Below are 24,662 nucleotides of genomic sequence, written 5' to 3' on the forward strand. Positions count from 1 at the left end.
ATTTATTCAACGCATTCCTCATCTTTAAATTTTACCAAAAAAAAATTAGTTTAAAAAATGTATACAATTAGTGAAAAAAATTATAAAAATAAAAAACATATTTAGTGTATTGTAATTGAAACTTAGTATTTTGTGAACTGTTGTGTTAATATTCTGTGACATAAAAAATTGGAACTACCGCCATTTTCTTTTCTCCAGAGTGTCTGTAATATTTGGAGGTGGTTTATAATCTTCAGGCTTAAAATGATTTTTTTTAATCCCTTCCTGCTGCTGCTTTGGACACATTAGTGTGTTGGTTTGTCGCTGTTTCACGCCGCAGTTTTGTCATATTGGGTGTCTATTTACTGAACACATCCTCATCTTTTTTTTTTTAACCAAAAAATTAGGTAATGAAAATTTAAATAATAAAAAAAAATGTTGGTGTATTTTTATACCAAAATTTTGCATTTGCTAAATCCTTGCACTAATATCATGTGACTACCACTAATTTATTCTCCGGGGTCTCTGCTTTCATGAAATATATCATATTTTGGGGGGGTTTCATTCATTTCGATGTTCACGCGGCTGGCTCTGGTGGTAAGAAGTGGTTGTAACATTATATAGAAGGGTATATAGCACACATCTCCTACATCCGGGACTGTCCCCAGAAATCAGGGGCGGAGTCAGCCCTCATTAATGATTTTTTGCACAGAAATCGCCACGTAGACAGGTCCTCTTTTGCGGCCGGCTATTTGTCATTGAGCCGCTGACCCTGAGCGCACCACGCATGCGTTGGAGGCGGAGAGTCAAGCAGTAGGGCGCCGCCATGTTTGTACACCCAGCGCTCAGGCCTCACCAGCACCCCCCTAGGCACTGGGCTTACAACAAGCTGTGGAGGAGGAATATGGCAGCGGGAAATGACGTGTTTAGCCGGCTGAGGGAGGCCTGGCACTTCCGTTCAGGAAAGATGGCGGCGGCGTGCCTGGTGCTCCGTAGGTCGCTGCGGGCGGGACAACTGCTCGGGGGGAGGCCGGTCTGGCCACAGCCGCCACAGGTGACCGGAGCCGGGAGAGGGAGGCGTGGCGTTGGGGTGGGAGGAGCGGCCGGTGTGGGGGAGGAGTCAGGCCGGGAGAGCAGTGAAGGTCACCCGGGAGACAGGCCAGACACCTCCTGTGTGTAGACCGGGGCAGGCCTGCGGCCTGGTGACCCCTTCTCTTAGTTATATACATGGGGACACCTTGACCTGGCACCACGGCCTAGAGAACTGGAATCCTCTTCCTGCAACATGGACTGTCTGGGCTTCACCACTGCCAATAGTCATTGTAGTGAACCAGGGTGACCCCCCCAATATCTGTACATGGGGACCCCGATTGTATATAACATCGTTAGAGATCCTGCAACATGGACTGTCTGTGCTGGGGACCGGTGACCCCCCCTCTGTCATATATACATGGGGACACCTCAGATTATAGAAGCTGAATCCTTCTGAAACATGGACTGTCTGTGCTGAGGACCGGTGACCCCCCTCTGTCATATATACATGGGGACACCCGAGGTTATAGAAGCTGAATCCTCCTGAAACATGGACTGTCTGTGCTGAGGACCGGTGACCCCCCTCTGTCATATATATGCATGGGGGCACCTGAGATTATAGAAGCCAAATCTTCCTGAAACATGGACTGTCTGTGCTGCACCAGGACAAATAGTTATTGTGAACCAGGGTGACCCCCCCCCCCCCAATATCTGTATATGGGGACCCCTGATTGTATATAACAGGTCACATCATTAGAGATCCTGCAACATGGACTGTCTGTGCTGAGGACTGGTGACCCCCTCTGTCATTTATATACATGGGGACACCCGAGGTTATAGAAGCTGAATCCTCCTGAAACATGGACTGTCTGTGCTGAGGACTGGTGACCCCCTCTGTCATTTATATACATGGGGACACCGGAGGTTATAGAAGCTGAATCCTCCTGAAACATGGACTGTCTGTGCTGAGGACTGGTGATCCCCCTCTGTCATTTATATACATGGGGATATCTGAGATTCCACAACCAGTCTTGCTCCTGCAACATGGATTGTTGGGGCTCCACCACAGCCAATAGTCATTGTACTGAACCAGGGTGACACCCAGCCCCCCCCCCCAATATCTGTACATGGGGACCCCTGATTGTATATAACAGGTCACAACATCAGAGAACCTGAATAATGGACTGTCTGTGCTGCACCAGGACAAATGGTTATTGTGAACCAGGGTGACCCCCCCCCCCCCAATATCTGTGCACGGAGACCCCTGATTGTATATAACAGGGCACATCATTAGAGTTCCTGCAACATGGACTGTCTGTGCTGAGGACCGGTGACTCCTCTGTCAGTTACATACATGGGGACACCTGAGATTCCACAACCAGAGTCCTCCTCCTGCAACATGGACTATCTGGGCTCCACTACAGCCAATAGTCATTGTACTGAACATACATGGGCACACCACAGGTTAGGTAACAGGATACCTCTTCCTGCAACATGGACTGTCTGTGCTGCACCAGAGCAGGGTAATATGAGGGCTGAGACCTCTGCAACACTCCCTCTGCCTGCAACATGGACTGTCAGTGCTGATCCAGGACAGGGCAATATGAGGGTTGAGACCCGGAGACCTCTGTGACCTCTCCAGTCTGGACCTCCACATGCAACATGGACTGTTTGTGTTGCATTGGGACATGACGGTACCAGGACTGATAGAAGGGATATTAAGAAACCAGAGATTCTGCAATGTGGACTGTCTGTGCTGAACCAGAGTAGAGTAATATGAGGGCTGAGACCTCTGCAACATCCCCTCTGCCTGCAACATGGACTGTCTGTGCTGATCCAGGACAGGGCAATATGAGGGCGGAGACCTCTGACATCTCCAGTCTGGACCTCCACATGCAACATGGACTGTCTGTGCTTATCCAGGACAGGGCAATATGAGGGCGGAGACCTCTGTGACATCTCCAGTCTGGACCTCCACATGCAACATGGACTGTCTGTGCTTATCCAGGACAGGGCAATATGAGGGCGGAGACCTCTGTGACATCTCCAGTCTGGACCTCCACATGCAACATGGACTGTCTGTGCTACATGGAGATGAGTGGGGAGCCCCACCAGAGCACACAGTAATAGCAGTGAGGTCTTTCATATATACATCAGGAGACATCCTGACATCACATGACAGGTCAACCAGACTCCTCCCCCTGCAATATGGGCTGTCTGTGCTACATCAGAGGATGGCCCGATGACCCCTCTGTCACCTGTATACGGTTCCCCCATCCTGAACAACACAATGTAACAGGCTAGATAATCAGACGACGACTCCTGCAATATGGACTGTCTGTGCTGAGGACTGGAGTCTGGTGTCCCCCTCTGTCAGTTATATACATGGGGACACTCTGACATTACAGGTTAGGAAACCAAAATCCTCCTCCTGCAATATGGACTGTCTGTGCTGATCCAGAGCAGGGTAATATGAGGGCTGGGACCTCTGCAACACCCCCTCTGCCTGCAACATGGACTGTCGGTGCTGATCTAGGACAGGGCAATATGAGGGTTGAGACCCGGAGACCTCTGTGACCTCTCCAGTCTGGACCTCCATATGCAACGTGGACTGTCTGTGCTGCATCGGGACATGATGGTACCAGGACTGATAGAAATGAGAATAAAAAGTGACCAGAGATCCTGCAATATGGACTGTCTGTGCTGATCCAGAGCAGGGTAATATGAGGGCTGGGACCTCTGCAACACCCCCTCTGCCTGCAACATGGACTGTCGGTGCTGATCCAGGACAGGGCAATATGAGGGTTGAGACCCGAAGACCTCTGTGACCTCTCCAGTCTGGACCTCCACATGCAACATGGACTGTTTGTGCTGCATTGGGACATGATGGTACCAGGACTGATAGAAATGAGAATAAAAAGTGACCAGATGTCCTGCAACATGGACTGTCTGTGCTGCACGTAGATGAGGAAGGAGCCCTCCATCACCTTACAGATGCCTCTCCACCCTGAATATGATAAGTAACCAGGGATCCTGCAACATGGACTGTCTGTGCTGCACAGGAAGAGAACAGAGCTTGTACTGAGGTGACCCCTCTCATTTCTATGCATTTCACAGCAGGTTAGATAACCAGACTCCTCCCCCTGCAATATGGACCGTCTGTGCTGCTGCAGTGGATGGCCCGGTGACCCCGCCACCCCGAATGACGCTGTGTAATTATACAGAAATTTACATTGGCAGACGCCTCCTGCAACATGGACTGTCTGTGCCACAGCAGGACAGGGTAATGTGGGGGCTGAGACCTGGTGACCCCTCCCACCCCATACCACCTCTAGTCAGGACCTCTGCCTGCACTGTGGACTGTCTGTGCTGCATCAGGACATGGCTGTACTAAGTCAGATCCCTCTGTACACGGCTCCTCCACCCCAAATGATATCATTACATAACTAACCAGAGATCCTGCAACATGAACTGTCTGTGCTGCATTGGAGGATGGGCCAGTGACCTATCTGCTATTGTACACAGCTCTTCCATTCTGAATGGCTTGGATCACCAGAAGTTCCTGCAATACGGACTGTCTGTGCTTCACCAGGACAGGCTGAGACCCCTGCATCGTCCCTCCAGAGGGTTCAGTTTTCAGAGTCAGGACATCTGCCTGCAATACGGACTGTCTGTGCTGCACCGGGGACAAGCAAGTAGTAGAGCTAAGCCCTCTGTCGTCTGTATGGGGCTCCTCCCCCCGAATGATAAAATGAGGGAATGGGAGATCCTGCAACATGGACTGTCTGTGCTGCACCAGAGGAGGGCGGAGCTTGTACTGAGGACAGGTGCCCCCCCATCATATATATGTGGAGCCCCCCCCCACCCGGATATTACACAACAGGTTAGTCAGACTGCCTCCTGCAATGTGGACTATCTGTGCTGCATCGTAGGAGGGCAGAGCTTGTACTGAGGACCAGTGACACATACCCCCCCCCCCTGACATTACACAACAGGTTAGATAATCCGACTCCCTCCTGCAATGTGGACTGTCTGTGCTGCATCGTAGGAGGGCAGAGCTTGTACTGAGGACCAGTGACACATACCCCCCCCCCCCCCCCCCCCCTGACATTACACAACAGGTTAGATAATCCGACTCCCTCCTGCAATGTGGACTGTCTGTGCATAGACACAGTACTAGGATTACCTCCTTCTGCCATTGGTACAGATTCTCTTCCACCCGCAATGTTATTGTAACACATGTAACCAGGGATCCTGCAATATGGACTGTCTGTGCTGCACCAGAGGGCTCATTGACTCCGTCATCACCTGTATACGGCTCCTCCACCCTGAATGACACAATGGAACAGCTTAGATAACCTGACTCCTCCCCCTGCATTATGGACTGTCTGTGCTGCACGGGGACATGGCAATGTCATGTGACAACAGCTTAGATAACCTGACTCCTCCCCCTGCAATATGGACTGTCTGTGCTGCACCAGAGGAGGGCTCATTGACTCCGACATCACCTGTATACGGCTCCTCCACCCTGAATGACACAATGGAACAGCTTAGATAACCTGACTCCTCCCCCTGTATTATGGACTGTCTGTGCTGCACGGGGACATGGCAATGTCATGTGACAACAGCTTAGCCTGACTCCTCCCCCTGGATTATGGGCTGTCTGTGCTGCACAGGGACATGGCAGTGTCATGTGACAACAGCTTAGATAAGCAGAGGCTCCTGCAGTTTAGACTGTCTGTGCTGCACTGTGTCCTGTATGTACATGGATTCCTAGGTTAGATAACCAGACTCCTGCAACATGTACTGTCTGTGCTACATCAGAGTACAGAGTCCGGGGGACCCCCCCCCATGTCTGTACATGGGGACCCCTGACATATAACAGGTCATCAGAGATCCTGAAATATGGACTGTCTGTGCTCCACCAATGACCCCCCCTCCATCACATTAGATAACCAAACTCCTCCTCCTGCAATACGGACTGTCTGTGCTCCACCAAGAATGACCCTTCCATCATCGGAGTCCTGCAGTCCCTCCACCAAGGGATGTCTGGCATCCTGAGCGAGGCCTGGTATCTGCAATATGGACTGTCTGTGTTGCAGTACAAGGAGGTGACCCCTCTCTGTATAGATGACACCAGGTTATGTAACCAGAGACTGCTGCAATATGGACTGTCTGTGCTACAGCAGAGGATGACCCCTCCACCATTCATACACAGGCTGCTCCACCCTGAATGACATAATGAAGTCTCACCGCAGGTTGGATAGTCAGGGTTTCCTCCTGCAACTAGGACTGTCTGTGATGCACCAGAATCTGGCATCCTGACCATTATGAAGCCCGGTGTCTCTTCCCATCCCCCATCTTGAGGTGCCTCCTCCATAAATTATAGGTTCATGGAGGTCACCTCCTGGAGGTGTGTTCTGTGTTAGACTGACAGCGGGGGGGGGGGGGGGGGGCATGATTGTTTTTTTTATGGGATGCTGCTGCACAGGGAAGAGAGATTGTCACTTACATGGACTATTCTATCCTCCCCTCCAGCCTTGCGCGGGAGTAGCGGCTCCTCCCCTCCAGCCTTGCGCGGGAGTAGCGGCTCCTCCCCTCCAGCCTTGCGCGGGAGTAGCGGCTCCTCCCCTCCAGCCTTGCGCGGGAGTAGCGGCTCCTCCCCTCCAGCCTTGCGCGGGAGTAGCGGCTCCTCCCCTCCAGCCTTGCGCGGGAGTAGCGGCTCCTCCCCTCCAGCCTTGCGCGGGAGTAGCGGCTCCTCCCCTCCAGCCTTGCGCGGGAGTAGCGGCTCCTCCCCTCCAGCCTTGCGCGGGTGTAGCGGCTCCTCCCCTCCAGCCTTGCGCGGGTGTAGCGGCTCCTCCCCTCCAGCCTTGCGCGGGTGTAGCGGCTCCTCCCCTCCAGCCTTGCGCGGGTGTACCGGCTCCTCCCCTGGACTGGAGTGACTTCCTCTGATGTTCCTGCACAATGTGAGCTTCTCACAATGTGCATTAGAAGCTGCAGCCAGTCAGAGCTCCGCCTCCTAATCTAGAGCCCGCCTCATTTCCTGGCTGGAGGACATCCAGCAGCATTTAGCGCCCCGCCCCTTTCATTTATTGGATTTCAGTTCTATCAATTATGGAGGCTCAGCATCACATTTGGGCGTTACCTATGCAAATACAACCTGCCTAGGAACACCCACTGCTCCAAACTGACACCCACCCATCAAGGCCTATTGGTATTTGCATAACTCCTCCCACTGCTCGTATCAAGGCTGAGGGCACTTGACAGGAGAACTGAGGCAGGGCGCTGTGATGGTTTTTGGAGGCTATGTACAGCACCTTCCCACCAGCCATGATCTACCTGCATTGCTTAGAGAAGCACAGAGACCCAGCGATGACATCAGGACTGAAATAAAGCATGAATTGAAAACAGGTTTGATTGAAGAATATTGTCTGTGTGCTGATGGGACCATGATGGGAAAACTGAACATTGTGAGTCCTCGCCTGAATAGGAGGCAAGGGGTTCTGGTGACAGCATGAGGTGGTCGACTCCCATGCAGCCATTGGCTGACGTCTGGAGGTGGGGTCAGTTCTGGGGTGTAGTACTCCTCTGTGACACTTCACCTCCCAGACAATAATCCTCATTAGGGGAGTAAAGCATCCAAAGGCCCTCCCAGCAGGTAATGGCCAACCTGACAGGTTCTCTTTAAAGGGGTTGTAACCCTCAGACATGAAATATGTACAAAGCATATCCCTCTATAGTGTGTACTGGGCTCAGTCCAGACATCTTTGTCTGCTGCCTCCTTCCTCTATCAGTCACTTCTGACACCAAGAGAAAAATGGTGACGGGAGGGAGCTCCAGCACACAGCCTGTGATTGACAGCCTCAGCTCTGTTCCTGTAATATGTGTGGGTGTGGGGGGCATGTCTCTTCTCTTTTCTCTTCTTCTCTTTTCTCTTCTTCTCTTTTCTCTTCTTCTCTTCTTCTCTTCTTCTCTTCTTCTCTTCTTCTCTTTTCTCTTCTTCTCTTTTCTCTTCTTCTCTTTTCTCTTCTTCTCTTTTCTCTTCTTCTCTTTTCTCTTCTTCTCTTTTCTCTTCTTCTCTTTTCTCTTCTTCTCTTTTCTCTTTTCTCTTCTTCTTCTTCTCTTTTCTCTTCTTCTTCTTCTCTTTTCTCTTCTTCTTCTTCTCTTTTCTCTTCTCTCTCCTTCACTTCTTCTCTCCTTCACTTCTTCTCTCCTCTTCATCTCTTCTCTTCTTCTCCTCTTCTCTCTTCTCCTCTCTTCTCTCCTCATCTCTGTGTATCCCCTGAGGCCGGGAATGGTTTATAACCACTGCTGATAATCAGGAAGGTGAGTGTATGGGGTCACCAGGCACAGGTATACCCAGGGACTCTGGTTGGATGTGATTGGAGGGACACGGTAGAAGATTCTCGGTTTTCTCATTTTTTTTCTGTTTCTTCCAGGCCAACATGTCGTTCAGCACCATGTCCCGGGGCCGGAGGATGGCTCTGTCCACTCTCGGTGTAGTGCTGGCTGGGGGAGCCGGCTTGGCATTGGCCCTCCACAGGTCCGTGAAAGCTTCTGACTTAGAATTACACGCTCCCAGCTACCCCTGGAGCCACGGCGGGCTCTTCTACTCCCTGGATCACGCCAGGTAAAGTCCGCTTTACTGCTGCTGCAAGCGGTATTAAACCCAAAAACCAAACATGTCCTATATTGCTGATTCCTACATGTGATGGCTGCATTCGTTTTCTTTCTTTTTTTTATGGTTCTATTTTCATCTGGTGATCCAGCCAGTAGGTCTGTTGTATTTTCAAAAGCACAAGCTCTCCAGCATAATGTATCCGTTTACAGGGATGAGACAAACCATTTAGCACTGGCAGGGGTGCTTGCAATGATTATTTATTTCAGGTACTTATATAGCGCCGTCAATGTACGCAGCGCTTTACATATATATTGTACATTCCCATCAGTCCCTAACCCTCAAGGGGTGTACAATCTAAGGTCCCTAACCCTCAAGGGGCGTACAATCTATGGTCCCTAACCCTCAAGGGGCGTACAATCTAAGGTCCCTAACCCTCAAGGGGCGTACAATGTAAGGTCCCTAACCCTCAAGGGGCGTACAATCTAAGGTCCCTAACCCTCAAGGGGCGTACAATCTAAGGTCCCTAACCCTCAAGGGGTGTACAATCTAAGGTCCCTAACCCTCAAGGGGCGTACAATCTAAGGTCACCAACCCTCAAGGGGCGTACAATCTATGGCCCCTAACCCTCAAGGGGTGTACAATCTAAGGTCACCAACCCTCAAGGGGCGTACAATCTAAGGTCCCTAACCCTCAAGGGGCGTACAATCTAAGGTCCCTAACCCTCAAGGGGTGTACAATCTATGGCCCCTAACTCACATTCATACATACTAGGGACAATTTAGACAGGATCCAATTAACCTACCAGCATGTCTTTGGTGTGTGGGAGGAAACTGGAGTTCCCGGAGGAAACCCACGCAGGCACAGGGAGAACATGCAAACTCCAGGCAGGTGGTGCCTTGGTTGGGATTCAAACCAACGACCCGAGTACTGCCAGGCGGAAGTGCTAACCATTTAGCCACCGTGCTGCCCTTTTATCCATGTAAAACCTTTTTCCCAAAAGGAAAAAAAAATGGTTGCCGTAACGGATCATAAAGTGTGAGGTGGAGTTTGGCTTCAATTCTTTAGTGTATTTAAACCTGCTAGTCCATCTAACACTCCCCTCCCGCCGGACTGACAATGCTGCTGTCCAAGGGTGCCCCCTGTGCTTCATCCTCCAGAGCGGGGGCGCTCTAACCATAGGTGCACATCTATGCGGGCTGCGTTTTGCTTGGGCACGAGGGTCCAGTCATTTGAATGGACTCCGGTACCACGCAGGGAAAGAAGTCCCGGCACTTCTGAAAACGTTTCAGGAGAACCCAGGAAGAAACATCAGAGGAAGCACGCAACATGGACAGTGGGGCAATCTGGCACGCCTGGTAATACTTCTCATTAGGTACCCCAAGACTTCCCTGCAAGTCTATGAACCAAAAGCGTATTTCTGGGGCGTCTGCCAGCCCAGATAAGTCGCTTCAACTGCGACTGAATCAGCCAGAGGAAATGAGGAACCTGAACTGGGAGAGTGCGGAAATAATATAACAATTTAGGCAGGATAGTCATTTTCACCCAGTTGACCCGCCCTATCCAGGACAGGGGCTCTGAGGAAGAGGCTGTGTCCTCGAAACGCGTTAGCCAGTTGGTCATCCAGGGTTCCATCGTATGGACTCAGATGCTGTTTGGATCGAACATCTTGTTCGCTGTGACATGCCTGTGTTTATGTCCATTGTGAGTATGATGCTTACTTTGTTCTCTCAATAAATACTTTTAAATGATAATGCACTAGGTCGGTGCGCCCTCTTTTTGTTTTTCCATTTAGTGAATTTGGACCACACCGGTCTGTTGAGGGCAGCAAGCGGTGCACATTCCAATCAATAAGTAACCTCCTTATACTTCACTCCCCCCAAAAAGTCACACTTTCTCCATAGAAAGTGCACAATGAAACATACCTTTTTGTGATCAACCGCATAAATTCCCAAACACAAAATAAAATAAAATTCAACACAAATAAAAAAGCATAAATAAAATTTTAAAAAAATTAAAAAATGTCCAATATTCAATTCAGTCCCAAGTGTATCCAATAAACATTCAAATGTGTCCAATAACGTCCAAAGACCTAAATTTCCACTTCAATCCGGTAAGAAGGAAAACAATCCTACATATTCCACGAAAACCTCAAAAAAAAAAAAGAAAAATCCACAGTGCATTACTTTTTACTATATATAAACACTCCCCTCTGTGCAAAACGCAAACCACTCTCAAAATTGTGTAAAAAAAAAAAAAAAAAAGTATACAGTCATGGCCGAAATTGTTGGCACCCTTGATATTTTTCCTGAAAATCAAGTATTTCACACAAAAAAGGTATTGCATTAACACATGTTTTGCTATACACATGTTTATTCCCTTTGTATGTATTGGAACAAATATAAAACAGAGGCAGAAAAGCAAATATGACATAATGTCACACAAAACCCCAAAAATGGGCTGGACAAAAGTATTGGCACCCTTAACTTAATATTTGGTTGCACACCCTTTGGAAAACATAACTGAAATCAGTCGCTTCCTATAACCATCAATAAGCTTCTGACACCTCTCACCCGGAATTTTGGACCACTCTTCCTTTGCAAACAGCTCCAGGTCTCTCTTATTGGAAGGACACCTTTTCCCAACAGCAATTTTAAGATCTCTCCACAGGTGTTCAATGGGATTTAGATCTGGGCTCATTGCTGGCCACTTCAGAACTCTCCAGCGCTTCTTTGCCATCCATTTCTGAGTGCTTTTTGACGTATGTTTGGGGTCATTGTCCTGCTGGAAGACCCAGGATCTTGGACGCAAACCCAGCTTTCTGACACTGGGCCCTACAGTGCGACCCAAAATCCTTTGGTAATCCTCAGATTTCATGATGCCTTGCACACAGTCAAGGCACCCAGTGCCAGAGGCAGCAAAACAACCCCAAAACATCATTGAACCTCCACCATATTTTACCGTAGGTACTGTGTTTTGTTCTTTGTAGGCCTCATTCCGTTTTCGGTAAACAGTAGAATGATGTGCTTTACCGAAAAGCTCTATCTTGGTCTCATCTGTCCACAAGACGTTTTCCCAGAAGGCTTTTGGCTTACTCAAGTACATTTTGGCAAACTGTAGTCTTGCTTTTTTATGTCTCTGTGTCAGCAGTGGGGTCCTCCTGGGTCTCCTGCCATAGCGTTTCATTTCATTTAAATGTCGACGGATAGTTCGCGCTGACACTGATGCTCCCTGAGCCTGCAGGACAGCTTGAATGTCTTTGGAACATGTTTGGGGCTGCTTATCCACCATCCGGACTATTCTGCGTTGCAATCTTTCATCAATTTTCCTCATCCGTCCACGACCAGGGAGATTAGCTACAGTGCCATGGGTTGCAAACTTCTTGATAATGTTGCGCACTGTGGACAAAGGCAAATCTAGTTCTCTGGAGATGGACTTGTAACCTTGAGATTGTTGATATTTTGCCACAATTTTGGTTCTCAGGTCCTCAGACAGTTCTCGTCTCCTCTTTCTGTTGTCCATGCTTAGTGTGGCACAGACAGACACACAATGCAAAGGTTAAGTGAACGTCTCTCCTTTTTATCTGCTTTCAGGTGTGATTTCTATATTGCCCACACCTGTTACTTGCCCCAGGTGAGTTTACAGGAGCATCACATGCTTGTAACATTCTTATTTATCCGCAGTTGTGAAAGGGTGCCAATACTTTTGTCCAGCCCATTTTTGGAGGTTTGTGTGACATTATGTCGAATTTGCTTTCTTTCCTCCCTTTTTTTGTTTTGTCCCAATACACACAAAGGGAATAAACATGTGTATAGCAAAACATGTGTTAATGCAATACGTTTCGTGAGAAATACATGATTTCCTGGAGAAATATCAAGGGTGCCAACAATTTCGGCCATGACTGTATATATATATATTTTTTACTTATTTAAATGTATAAAATAAAACCAAAAAGTGAAACTCCGTGAACACTCCAATAATATGTGCACTCTGTGATCTAGCCAACCATGATACTAGATACTATTACCCTCTGGGAGTTTTTCACAAGCATAGGCTATATTATGGAATCCATATCTTCCCATTCCTTCACTTCAGGGGTACTCCTCCAAAGTACTCATAAAGATAAGACAGATCTCAAAACCATAGAAACAAATTTATTCATAACTTACAATAAAGATAGGAACTTTCAGCTCTCAACATAGCCCCCTCAATGGCTCTGTACAGGCTCCACAAACATTTGGCTGAAAACCATACGTAGACAACCAACAAAATGGCCGCGGCAACACTTCCGGTTAGCGTGCGTGCGTCTTGACGTAACCTAACGCGTTTCGTCACTTCCGGACTTCGTCCTCTGCCCTTAACAGCATTTGATCACACCAAGATCTGTGCGATCAAATGGATTCCATTTTTAGAAATGGTGCCATCTGTGGAAGTGATGTATGCTCATCATTTTCTGTTTCCTATATCATAGAGGCAGACAAAGCGCTTCCGGTCTTTATCCAGTTCTATGATGGTTGATCTGGTGTCCCGGAATGGGCAGGCTCTGTTTCCCCTCCCAATGGATGGGACTTGGATGGTAAAAGGCTGCAGATAACAATTGATTTGTAACCGCAAAAAATAAATAAAAATAAATTTTTCAATAAAAGTACAATCTGCAAATAATAATCGGTTAATACCAACAAAAATAAAAAAAAATGTAAATTAATAAAAATATATCTGCAAATAACAGATTACAACAAAATAAATACAAGTAGAAAATAATAAAAATATCAAAACAAATACATATAATGTGCAAATAACAATGAGATAATACACCACATAAATGAAAAAAATTAAATAAAATACAAATATATATATATATATATATATATATATATGTGTGTATATATGTATGTGTGTGTGTGTGTGTGTGTGTGTGTGTGTGTGTATGTATGTGTGTGTATGTATATACTGTATTTTTCGCTCCATAAGACACCCCTAGGTTTTAGAGGCAGAAAACAGGAAAAAAAAAATTCTGAACGAATGGACTGCAGACATAGTACAGGAGATGACCAGAGACTGCAGACACAGTACAGGAGATGACCAGAGACTGCGGACACAGTACAGGAGATGACCAGAGACTGCAGACATAGTACAGGGGATGACCAGAGACTGCGGACATAATACAGGAGATGACCAGAGACTGCGGACACAGTACAGGAGATGACCAGAGACTGCGGACAGTACAGGAGATGACCAGAGACTGCGGACACAGTACAGGGGATGACCAGAGACTGCGGACATAGTACAGGAGATGACCAGAGACTGCGGACACAGTACAGGGGATGACCAGAGACTGCGGACACAGTACAGGAGATGACCAGAGGCTGCGGACATAGTACAGGAGATGACCAGAGACTGCGGACACAGTACAGGAGATGACCAGAGACTGCGGACACAGTACAGGGGATGACCAGAGACTGCGGACACAGTACAGGGGATGACCAGAGACTGCGGACACAGTACAGGGGATGACCAGAGACTGCGGACACAGTACAGGGGATGACCAGAGACTGCGGACACAGTACAGGGGATGACCAGAGACTGCGGACACAGTACAGGAGATGACCAGAGACTGCGGACACAGTACAGGGGATGACCAGAGACTGCGGACACAGTACAGGAGATGACCAGAGACTGCGGACATAGTACAGGAGATGACCAGAGACTGCGGACACAGTACAGGAGATGACCAGAGACTGCGGACACAGCACAGGGATGACCAGAGACTGCGGACACAGTACAGGGGATGACCAGAGACTGCGGACACAGTACAGGAGATGACCAGAGACTGCGGACACAGTACAGGAGATGACCAGAGACTGCAAACACAGTACAGGAGATGACCAGAGACTGCAGACACAGCACAGGGATGACCAGAGACTGCGGACAGGTGATTATATAAAGGGCGTTTCTTATCAAAGAAAACCCCTACCATTTAATGCTGTCAGCAATGGCACCACATGGAAGAGAAATGTCACAAGGCCTGAGAGAGAGAGATTTTTTTTTACACAAGAAAGGTGAAGGCTACAAGAAGATCAGCAAAGCTTTATTTATCAGTCAGAATACTGTAGCAAAAGTCATACAAAGATGGAACTGCAACCATTTCACAGAGACGTCCAGGCTGTCCATGTAAGTTAGTAGTGTCTTCTGATGAGAAGGGTTTTAAGAAAATCGCCATGCAAGTTCACTGTAGTTAGCTAAAGAAGTAGAAAGCCAAACGGTGGTAATTGTTTCCCGTGACACAATACGGCGTACACTGCAGAGGAATGTCATGCATGGGTGTCGTCCACAAAGGAAGCCTCTCCTAAAGCCCATGCACAAAAAAACCTGACTAGAATATGCTCATGCTGAAAGGAAAACTACTGGTACTCTGTACTCTGGAGTGATGAGACCAAGATAATTGTTTTTGGAACAGATGGCTTCAAAACTGTATAGTGTCGCAATGGTGAGAAGTACAAAGAAAAATGCATGGTGCCTACTGTGAAACATGGTGGTGGCAGTGTCCTGTGGGGCAGCATGAGTGCTGCTGGTGTGGGGGAGCTGCATTTCATTGATGGTGTCATGAATTCACAGATCTACTGCTCTATATGGAAAGAAAGATGCTCCCATCACTCTGTGCCCTCGGTCGTCGTGCACTTTTCCAACATGGCGATGATCCAAAACATTTCTGAAGAAGAACAGGGTGGAAGGGATTCAGTGGCCAAGTATATCTGCTGATCTGAACCCCTATGGGGAATTCTGAAGAGACAAGCTGAGCATCACTCTCCATCCAGCATACAGGCTCTAAAAGAGGTCGTTCTTGAAGAATGGAAAAAGATCGATGTTGCAATATGACGCCAACTTGTTCATCCCATGCCTAGAAGACTTGGTGGTGTGTTTTGTAGGTATATACAGTTAGGTCCATATATATTTTTGGACACAGGCACAATTTTAGTTTTTTTCAGGTATTTACCAAAACATATTCCAGCTTTAGTTCTATAATGGATCTGGGCGGAGAGTGCGCACTCTCAGGTGTAATTTGAGGGTATGTACATCCAGATTGGAGGAAGGGTTTAGGAATTACAGCTCTTAGGAGTAGCCATCCCCCCTTTTTCAAGGAACCAAAAGTAATTGGACAACTGAATCAAAAGCTGTTCCATGGCCAGGTGTGGGCTACTCCTTTTGTTATGTCTTCATCAGTTAAGCAGGTCAAAGGTTCAGAGTTGATTCTAAGTGTAGTATTTGCATTTGGAATCTATTGCTGTGAACCTACATCATGAGTTCAAAGGAGCTGTCCATGCAAGTGAAACCGGCCATTGTAAGGCTTCAAAAACAAAATAAATTCATCAGAGAAATAACAACATTAGGAGGCCAAATCAACAGTTTGGTCCATTCTGAGGAAAGAAGAACGCACTGGTGAGCTCAGCAACATAAAAAAGCATGGACGTCCATGGTAACAACAGTGGTGGATGATGGCAGGATCCTCTATGGTAAAGAAAAACCCATTCACAACATCCAGACAAGTAAAGGACGATCTCCAGAAGGTGGGCGTATTATTGTCAAAGTCTACAATCAAGAGAAGACTTCACGAGAGCAAATACAGAGGGTTCACCACAAGGTGCAAACCATTCATAAGCCTGAAGAATAGAAAAGCCAGATTAGACTTTGCCAAAAGACATCTAAAAAAGCCTGACCAGTTCTGGAAAAGCATTCTTTGGATGGATGAAACTAAGATGAATCTGTACCAGAATGATGGGAAGATAAGTGTGGAGAAGGCTTGGAACAGCTCATGACCCAAAGCACACAACGTCATCTGTAAAACATGGTGGAGGCGGTGTGATGGCATGGGCGGAGGCGGTGTGATGGCATGGGCGGAGGCGGTGTGATGGCATGGGCGGAGGCGGTGTGATGGTATGGGCGGAGGCGGTGTGATGGCATGGGCGGAGGCGGTGTGATGGCATGGGCGGAGGCGGTGTGATGGCATGGGTGGAAGCGGTGTGATGGCATGGGCATGCATGGCTTCCAGTGGCACTGGGTCGTTGGTGGTTATTCATGATGTGACAGAAGACAGAAGCAGCCGGATGAATTCTGCCATGTTTACAGATATACTGTCAGCCCAGATTCAGCCAAATGCAGCAAAGCTGATTGGATGGCGCTTTACAGTACAGATGGACAATGATCCAAAACACACTGCAAAAGCAACCCAGGAGAAGTGGAATATTCTGCAATGGCCGAGTCAATCACCTGATCTCAACCCCATTGAGCATGCATTTCACTTGCTGAAGGCAAAACTAAAGGCTGAAAGAGCCACAAACAAAGAACAACTGAAGACAGCTGCAGTTAGAGCCTGGCAAAGCATCAGGAAGGAGGAAACCCAGTCTTTGGTCATGTCCATGGATTCCAGACTTCAGGCAAAGAATCAGAAAGGAGGATACCCAGGCTTTGGTCATTGTGATGGGAGTCACTTTGGGTGGGGGGCCCATGGAACACAGCTCACTTTGGAGAGGTGGGGAGACCCCTGTCTCAGCTCCCCATATCCATCCTATGTGTAAGTCACCCTGTGCCTATTAGGGGTGCAGGGTGAGATATTCTGTAATTCATGTATAGGTGGGGTGTTGTCTTTGTTTAATGCCATGTGGTTGTATCCCATTGTTCTATTGTGTGTCTTGCTTGGGAGCAAACTATTATTGGATGTATGTGTTTGTGTATTGGCTTGGTGAGGGGTGTTTCCGGCAGCCCTTCTCCCTGATGGGACTGTCTGCTGATGTGTTTCTTGTTACTGGGTGTGTATTGCCCCACCCTGTGTATATATATCTTGTCTCTGTGTTAAAATAAAGTAGTCTGTTTCCTGATTTATTTCAAGACTGGTTGCATCTGGTCTCTTATGGCCAGCAGTGTTGTCCGTGGATCTGTGTTCGGGAGTTTAATAGAAATACCCTAGTGCAGTGATGGCGAACCTTTTTGAGCCCGAGTGCCCAAACTGCAACACAAAACCAAATTTTTTATTTCAAAGTGCCAACACTGGAATTAATCACTTGCCTACCGGGCACTTCTACCCCCTTCCTGCCCAGGACAATTTTCAGCTTTCAGTGCTGTAGCACTTAATGACAATTGTGCGGTCATGCAACACTGTAATCATATGCAATTTTTATCATTTTTTCACACAAATAGAGCTTTTTTTGGTGGTATTTAATCACAATTGCATATGGTTATAGCAAAAAATTAAACACATAAAAGGTTTCCTTTGCTTCTATTCTAAAATTTTGCAAACAGGTAATATTTCTTCTTTGATGTGCGTTGGTGAGGCTGCACTGATAGGCAGCACTGATGGGCATTGATGAGGCGGCACAGATAGGTAGCACTGATGAGGCGGCACTGGTGAGCACTGATGAGGAGGCACTGATATGCAGGAAATGATGGGCACTGATAAGCGGCACTGACTGATAGCACCAACTGGAGGCACTGACCGGCGGGCACTGCTGGGCATCATTGATGGGTGGCACTGATGGGCAGCACTAATGAGGTGTCACAGATAGGTGGCACTGATATGCGGCACTGATTGGTGGCACTGATAGGCGACACTGATAATCGGTACTGATAGACAGCACTGACTGACATCACTGCTGGGCACTGACTGGCACAACCAATGGGCACTGACTGGCAGCACTGCTGGGCTGCACTGATGGGCACTGGTGGGCGGCACTACTGGGCACAGGTGGGTGGCACAGGTGGGCGCATTGCTGGGCACAGGTGGGCAGAACTTGTGTGTGGCACTGCTGGGCACCGATGATCAGGGCACTGATGATCGGTGCCATTCCCTGCTCTGACAACTGCCGGTTTTCGGCAGTACTTTCCTCACGATCTGACAGCGTGAGGAAAGTGCAGCCGAGAACCGGCATGTGCATTTCCCGGTGATCAGCGTGTCATTGGACACCGCTGATCACGTGGTAAAAGGCCGCTGTGATTGGCCTTTTACCACGTCACGTGATCAGCTGTGTCCGTAGGACATAGCGATCACGGAGATCGCCCGGAGCGCGCCCCCGGGGGTGCGCAGGAGAGCCCGTTCTTCCTCTTCTTCCTGGCGTGCCCACTGAGATGGCTCTGCGTGCCATAGGTTCGCCATCACTGCCCTAGTGCATTCGGGGTTTGGTTCTGTTACAGTCATGCCCATGGGTTCCAGACTTCGGGCAAAGCATCAGAGAGGAGGAAACCCAGTCTCTGGTCATGTCCATGGATTCCAGACTTCAGGCAAAGCATCAGAAAGGAGGAAACCCAGTCTTTGGTCATGTCCATGGGTTCCAGACTTCAGGCAAAGCATCAGAGAGGAGGAAACCCAGTCTTTGGTCATGTCCATGGGTTCCAGACTTCAGGCAAAGCATCAGAGAGGAGGAAACCCAGTCTCTGGTCATGTCCATGGGTTCCAGACTTCAGGCAAAGCATCAGAAAGGAGGAAACCCAGTCTTTGGTCATGTCCATGGGTTCCAGACTTCAGGCAAAGCATCAGAAAGGAGGAAACCCAGTCTTTGGTCATGTCCATGGGTTCCAGACTTCAGGCAAAGCATCAGAAAGGAGGAAACCCAGTCTTTGGTCATGTCCATGGGTTCCAGACTTCAGGCAAAGCATCAGAAAGGAGGAAACCCAGTCTTTGGTCATGTCCATGGGTTCCAGACTTCAGGCAATCATTGCCAGTAAAGGATTTTCAACAAAATATTCAAAATAAACATTTTATTTATGACTATATTCATTTGTCCAATTACATTTGAGCCCCTGGAAATGGAGGGACTGTGTATGGTTGCAGTTCCTAAAATTTGTACTTGATATTTATGTTCAACCCCTTGAGTGAAAGCTGAATATCTGCACTTCACATTCATTTGGATTGTTTCACTTTAATTTATTCTGGTGGCATACAAAGAGAAAAGTATGAAAATTGTGCCCAAATATATATATGGACCTAACTGTGTGTATGTATATAGATAGTATAAATAAATAAAAATATAATTTTATTTAAAACAAAAAACAGTCCCGCCCCCTGCTGCTCATTGGCGGAGAGCACAGCCAGTCAGAGCCATGTGTTCTCTGCATGACTGCCTGGCCCGGATCACATTCTGCTCGGGAGTCGCTGGAGAAAGAGAAGATATGACTCTGACTGGAGGCTCCCTTTGCCAATGGGCAGCGTGGGGGGGGCGGTACTGGTCCGGAGCGTGCCTCAGCCAAGCAGGGGAAGATGACCTAGGCATCTGGAGAGCCCGCTGAAGGCAGCAGGAGTTGGAGGGGGGGACGTCCTGTTCTACTGCCTGTAAAAGTGATCCATCCGTGAGTACCGGACATCATCCACCCACCTCTCCACCTTGACCAATCAGAGGAAGCTTCGTTATCATTGGTAAAAATTCAAGGCTTTTCCTGAATGGTGGATAAGTAGTCAGGCTGACTTGATTTTGTTCTGGCAGCAGATGAGGTGTTGCCCATACGGCTTACGATATGGTGTGCAATGGTTCCTCAGGTGCAGCTCTCCACAGATCGGGGAATCTCCAGCCAACTGTAAAAATGCACACAAGAGGGTGCAAACTCCTTGTGCATTACCACCGCACAGATAATTCCTAATGGATATTCACAAGCAATTAAACACATCAGGCACATAACATGAGTGTCTCAACCTTAGATGATACGTCCCATCTTGGAATTGCCTGGTTGGCAAGCTAACTCGTTTCGGGAGTCTAGACCCCCCTTCTTCAGAGCTGAACCAACCGAGTGTCTTGGCTGCCCTTGAGCCCGGGGTTCACACATGTGCGGCTCTGTATATCGCTTGTGATTCGCACAGGAACCGCACCGCATTCCTCTGCCAATCACATACAATTTGTGTGGGGTGTGATCGGAGCCGTACATTACGTATGGCTCTAATCGCACCGCATCCGCACCAAAAAGGTACAGGACCCTTTTTTTGGTCCGCACTAGAATCGGATCGCATGGGCATTCACACCTATGCGATCTGATTCTGCGTGTTTTGTGGACTGATTTTGGGCTGTTAACATACACATCCGCATCAGTTCGCATGAACGGGGTGCGATTCTGATGCATTGCAGAATTTGCACCGTATCAGTGTGAACCCGGGCTAAATGGTCTTAAAAGCCTTAGGCCCTATGTACACGGGACACATCTGAACGATGGAAACTGCTGGAAAACGTAGGTTAAAAAAAAGTCTGTTTAGCCACGTTTGCATACCGCGTTTATGTGCGTTTGCGTTTAGAAGCGTTTTTTAAAGATATGCACAGGAGAACCTCCCAAATGCCCAGAATGCACTGAAAAGTGGTAAATTATTAACTTTCAGAAAAATACAGAGAGTAGAAGCAGAGACAGCAGTACGTGTTGAGATTAGCTTTAGGTGTGAGTTGCTCATTAACATTTCTTTTGTTTCCAAGGGTGGGAAAGGTGTCTGGTGGAGGGAGTCATTAAGGCCACCTGGCAGGGGGTCTTCATGAGGAATTTGAGGTGTGAATTGGTCATTAACATATCTTTTGTTTCCAAGGGTGGGAGAGGTCTGAGGTGTGATTGGTCATTAACATATCTTTTGTTTCCAAGGGTGGGAGAGGTCTGAGGTGTGATTGGTCATTAACATATCTTTTGTTTCCAAGGGTGGGAGGGGTCTGAGGTGTGAATGGTCATTAACATATCTTTTGTTTCCAAGGGTGGGAGGGGTCTGAGGTGTGAATGGTCATTAACATATCTTTTGTTTCCAAGGGTGGGAGGGGTCTGAAGTGTGAATGGTCATTAACATGTCTTTTGTTTCCAAGGGTGGGAGGGGTCTGAGGTGTGAATGGTCATTAACATGTCTTTTGTTTCCAAGGGTGGGAGGGGTCTGAGGTGTGAATGGTCATTAACATATCTTTTGTTTCCAAGGGTGGGAGGGGTCTGAGGTGTGAATGGTCATTAACATGTCTTTTGTTTCCAAGGGTGGGAGGGGTCTGAGGTGTGAATGGTCATTAACATATCTTTTGTTTCCAAGGGTGGGAGGGGTCTGAGGTGTGAATGGTCATTAACATATCTTTTGTTTCCAAGGGTGGGAGGGGTCTGAAGTGTGAATGGTCATTAACATGTCTTTTGTTTCCAAGGGTGGGAGGGGTCTGAGGTGTGAATGGTCATTAACATGTCTTTTGTTTCCAAGGGTGGGAGAGGTCTGAGGTGTGAATGGTCATTAACATATCTTTTTTTTTTTTCCAAGGGGGGAGAGGTCTGAGGTGTGAATTGATCATTAACACATCTTTTGTTTTCAAGGGTGGGAGGGGTCTAAGGTGTGAATTGATTATTAACATATCTTTATTTTCCAAGGGTGGGAGAGGTCTGAGGTGTCATTGGTCATTATAATGTATAACAAGCTTTGTAGGAACATCCTGTGTTCAGTGTTTAGTCCATCTGAGTACCTTGAAAACGCTTTGCATGCATTTTTCATGATGAAAAAAGGCTTCGGGAACTGGAATTTAAAAAACAAATTTCAAACACAAACGCTTATAAACGTGATTTGCCGCGTTTACAAGCGTTTTTCGTTTGAAACGCTGATTTAATCGACTGCCGAACGCAAGTTTCCTGCGTTCAAAAGAAAGATTGTAAACTCAAATGCCTGTAAACGACGGAGTGTACACGGACACGTAGGAGAACATTAGGGAGAGTTCAGGGGTGGCTGAAAAAAACGCAGAAAAGCTCCTGAACGTGAGTTTATCAGCTGCCGTGTACATGAGCCCTTCAGTTGCTGTAATCTGTGTCATGTCCTTTATCTCTGTAATATCATTTGTCAGCTCTGTTCCTGACCGGTTCTTTTTCTCTGTGCAGCGTCCGTCGGGGCTATCAAGTATACAAGCAGGTGTGTGCGGCCTGTCACAGTATGGATTATCTGGCCTTCAGGAACCTGGTTGGTGTTTCCCATACAGAGGCTGAAGTCAAAGCCTTGGCTGAGGAGGTGAGGTTTTTGCTGTTCTGCATCCACTGGGTCGGGGGTCCTCAAACCCCCTGTGTACTGACCCCCAGCCCTCACCCCAGGTTCACATCTATGCGGCTGTGCGGGCCACGTTTTGCACGGGCACGAGAGCACATTCATTTGACTGGACTCCTGTGCCCGGGACACGCAGGGAAAGAAGTCCCTGCACTGCTTTGGAAACCGCAGCCGAGGTTCCCAGTACAGTTGCTTTTCCCAGTGTGGGCGTCATGCCGTTAGAACTAATGGCGCTGCCCGCGAGTCCGAAATTCAGCTGCACGGATTTTCATGCGAATCTGTAGCTGCACAACCAGCACAGATGTGAACCGGGGGTCATACACATCATCACTTGTAGAGTGAAGGGAGCCGTCCTGTCAGCTGACTTCCAGCTCACTGTTACTGTAAAGATAACTAGCAGGCTGGAGAGCTCACTCTGCCTCCCAACTTTCATTTATTGGGATGGACTGCAAGCTCTGCCAGAATTGTATAGCCTGCTGGGGGCGCTCACTGACCAGATGGACTCCCCTATCATTTTCCTTAACCACTTCCCGTCCGGCCCATGTACATAAACGGCCGGACGGGAGCAGTGCAGGAGTGGGTGGCCGTTTATAAACGGCCCCCGCATTCACAGCCTGTGCACGCTCCCTGGGAGCGCGCGACACTGCGATCCAGAGGACACAGCGCTGTACGGGACCTCTGTGTGAGGTCCCGATTCATGTGATCACTGATTGGCCAATCAGTGATCACATGAATAGTAGTAAGCAAGATGTCATTTCCTGACATCATTGCTTACTACGTGTGAAATCTGTGAATGATCACAGCGATCACATGGTACAGGGCTATTCACAACAGCCTTGTACCATGTGACAAGCTGTGACCAATCACAGCTCATACAGTATCCAGAGGACACAGCGGAACACTGATCACTGTACGGGACCTCTGTGTGAGGTCCCAATTCATGTGATCACTGATTGGCCAGTCAGGGATCACATGAATAGTAGTAAGCAAGATGTCATTTCCTGACATCATTGCTTACTACGTGTGAAATCTGTGAATGATCACAGAGGTCACATGGTACAGGGCTATTCACAACAGCCTTGTACCATGTGACAAGCTGTGACCAATCACAGCTCTCACAGTATTTCTCAATGGCTGCAAGAATGCAGCCAGAGAGAAGAAGAAATGATTGCTTTTACAGCCTTTACCGGTATAAAAGCAATCAGTGTAAAAAAAACAAAAAACTCTTCATCACCCCCAAGTAGTACAGTGTCACTATGGTAACACTGTACTGCTAGGGTGACAGTATGTAGAAAAAAACAAAACAAAACAAAAAAAAAACATGAATAATATAAAAAATAGAATAAAAATGTAAAAAATTTTTTTAAAAATTATAATTTTTGATTATAAACTAATTTGGGTTATTTCATTTTTTTTAACTAAAAAAATACTGAATACATTTTGGCCAAGATTTATGAAGAAAGATTATTTATTTGCAAAATTTTATAAGAAAAACCCTTTTTGACTTTTTCATTTATATAGCCAAAAAAAAAAATCCCAGCGGTGAATAAATACCACCCAAATAAAGTTTTATCTGTCTCAAAAAAATGCTAAATAATTGATATGGGTACAATTGTCATTCAAAGTGTGACAGCGCTGAAAGCTGAAAATTGGCCTAGGCTGGAAGGGGGGGGGGGGGGAGTGTCCGGACTGGAAGGGGGGGAAGTGTCCGGACTGGAAGGGGGGGAAGTGTCCGGACAGGAAGGGGGGGGAAAGTGTCCGGACTGGAAGGGGGGGGGAAAGTGTCCGGACTGGAAGGGGGGGAAAGTGTCCGGACTGGAAGGGGGGGAAAGTGTCCGGACTGGAAGGGGGTGAAAGTGTCCGGACTGGAAGGGGGGGAGAAGTGTCCGGACTGGAAGGGGGGGTCAAGTGTCCGGACTGGAAGGGGGGGAAAGTGTCCGGACTGGAGGGGGGGGGGGGGGAAAGTGTCCGGACTGGAAGGGGGGGGGTCAAGTGTCCGGACTGGAAGGGGGGGGGGTCAAGTGTCCGGAC

At 47.8% G+C, this 24,662-nt stretch overlaps 1 protein-coding gene across 1 annotated transcript in view; it reads left to right on the top strand.

The window, feature by feature from the left end:
- The first annotated feature begins 879 nt into the window (after nt 1-879).
- LOC149430910 (cytochrome c1, heme protein, mitochondrial-like) overlaps nt 880-24,662 on the top strand; it is a 36,461-nt gene continuing 12,678 nt past the window's right edge. The window contains exons 1-3 of the mRNA XM_089665929.1: nt 880-1,033; nt 8,451-8,641; nt 22,472-22,598. Of these exons, the coding sequence (XP_089522055.1) occupies nt 884-1,033; nt 8,451-8,641; nt 22,472-22,598 (468 nt within the window). The 5' untranslated portion in view covers nt 880-883. The remainder of the gene's footprint in view (nt 1,034-8,450; nt 8,642-22,471; nt 22,599-24,662) is intronic.

The sequence above is a fragment of the Staurois parvus genome, unplaced genomic scaffold, assembly GCF_062004578.1.
Source record: "Staurois parvus isolate SC_StPar_1 unplaced genomic scaffold, SC_StPar_1.0 ptg002414l, whole genome shotgun sequence".
Lineage (NCBI taxonomy): Eukaryota > Metazoa > Chordata > Amphibia > Anura > Ranidae > Staurois > Staurois parvus.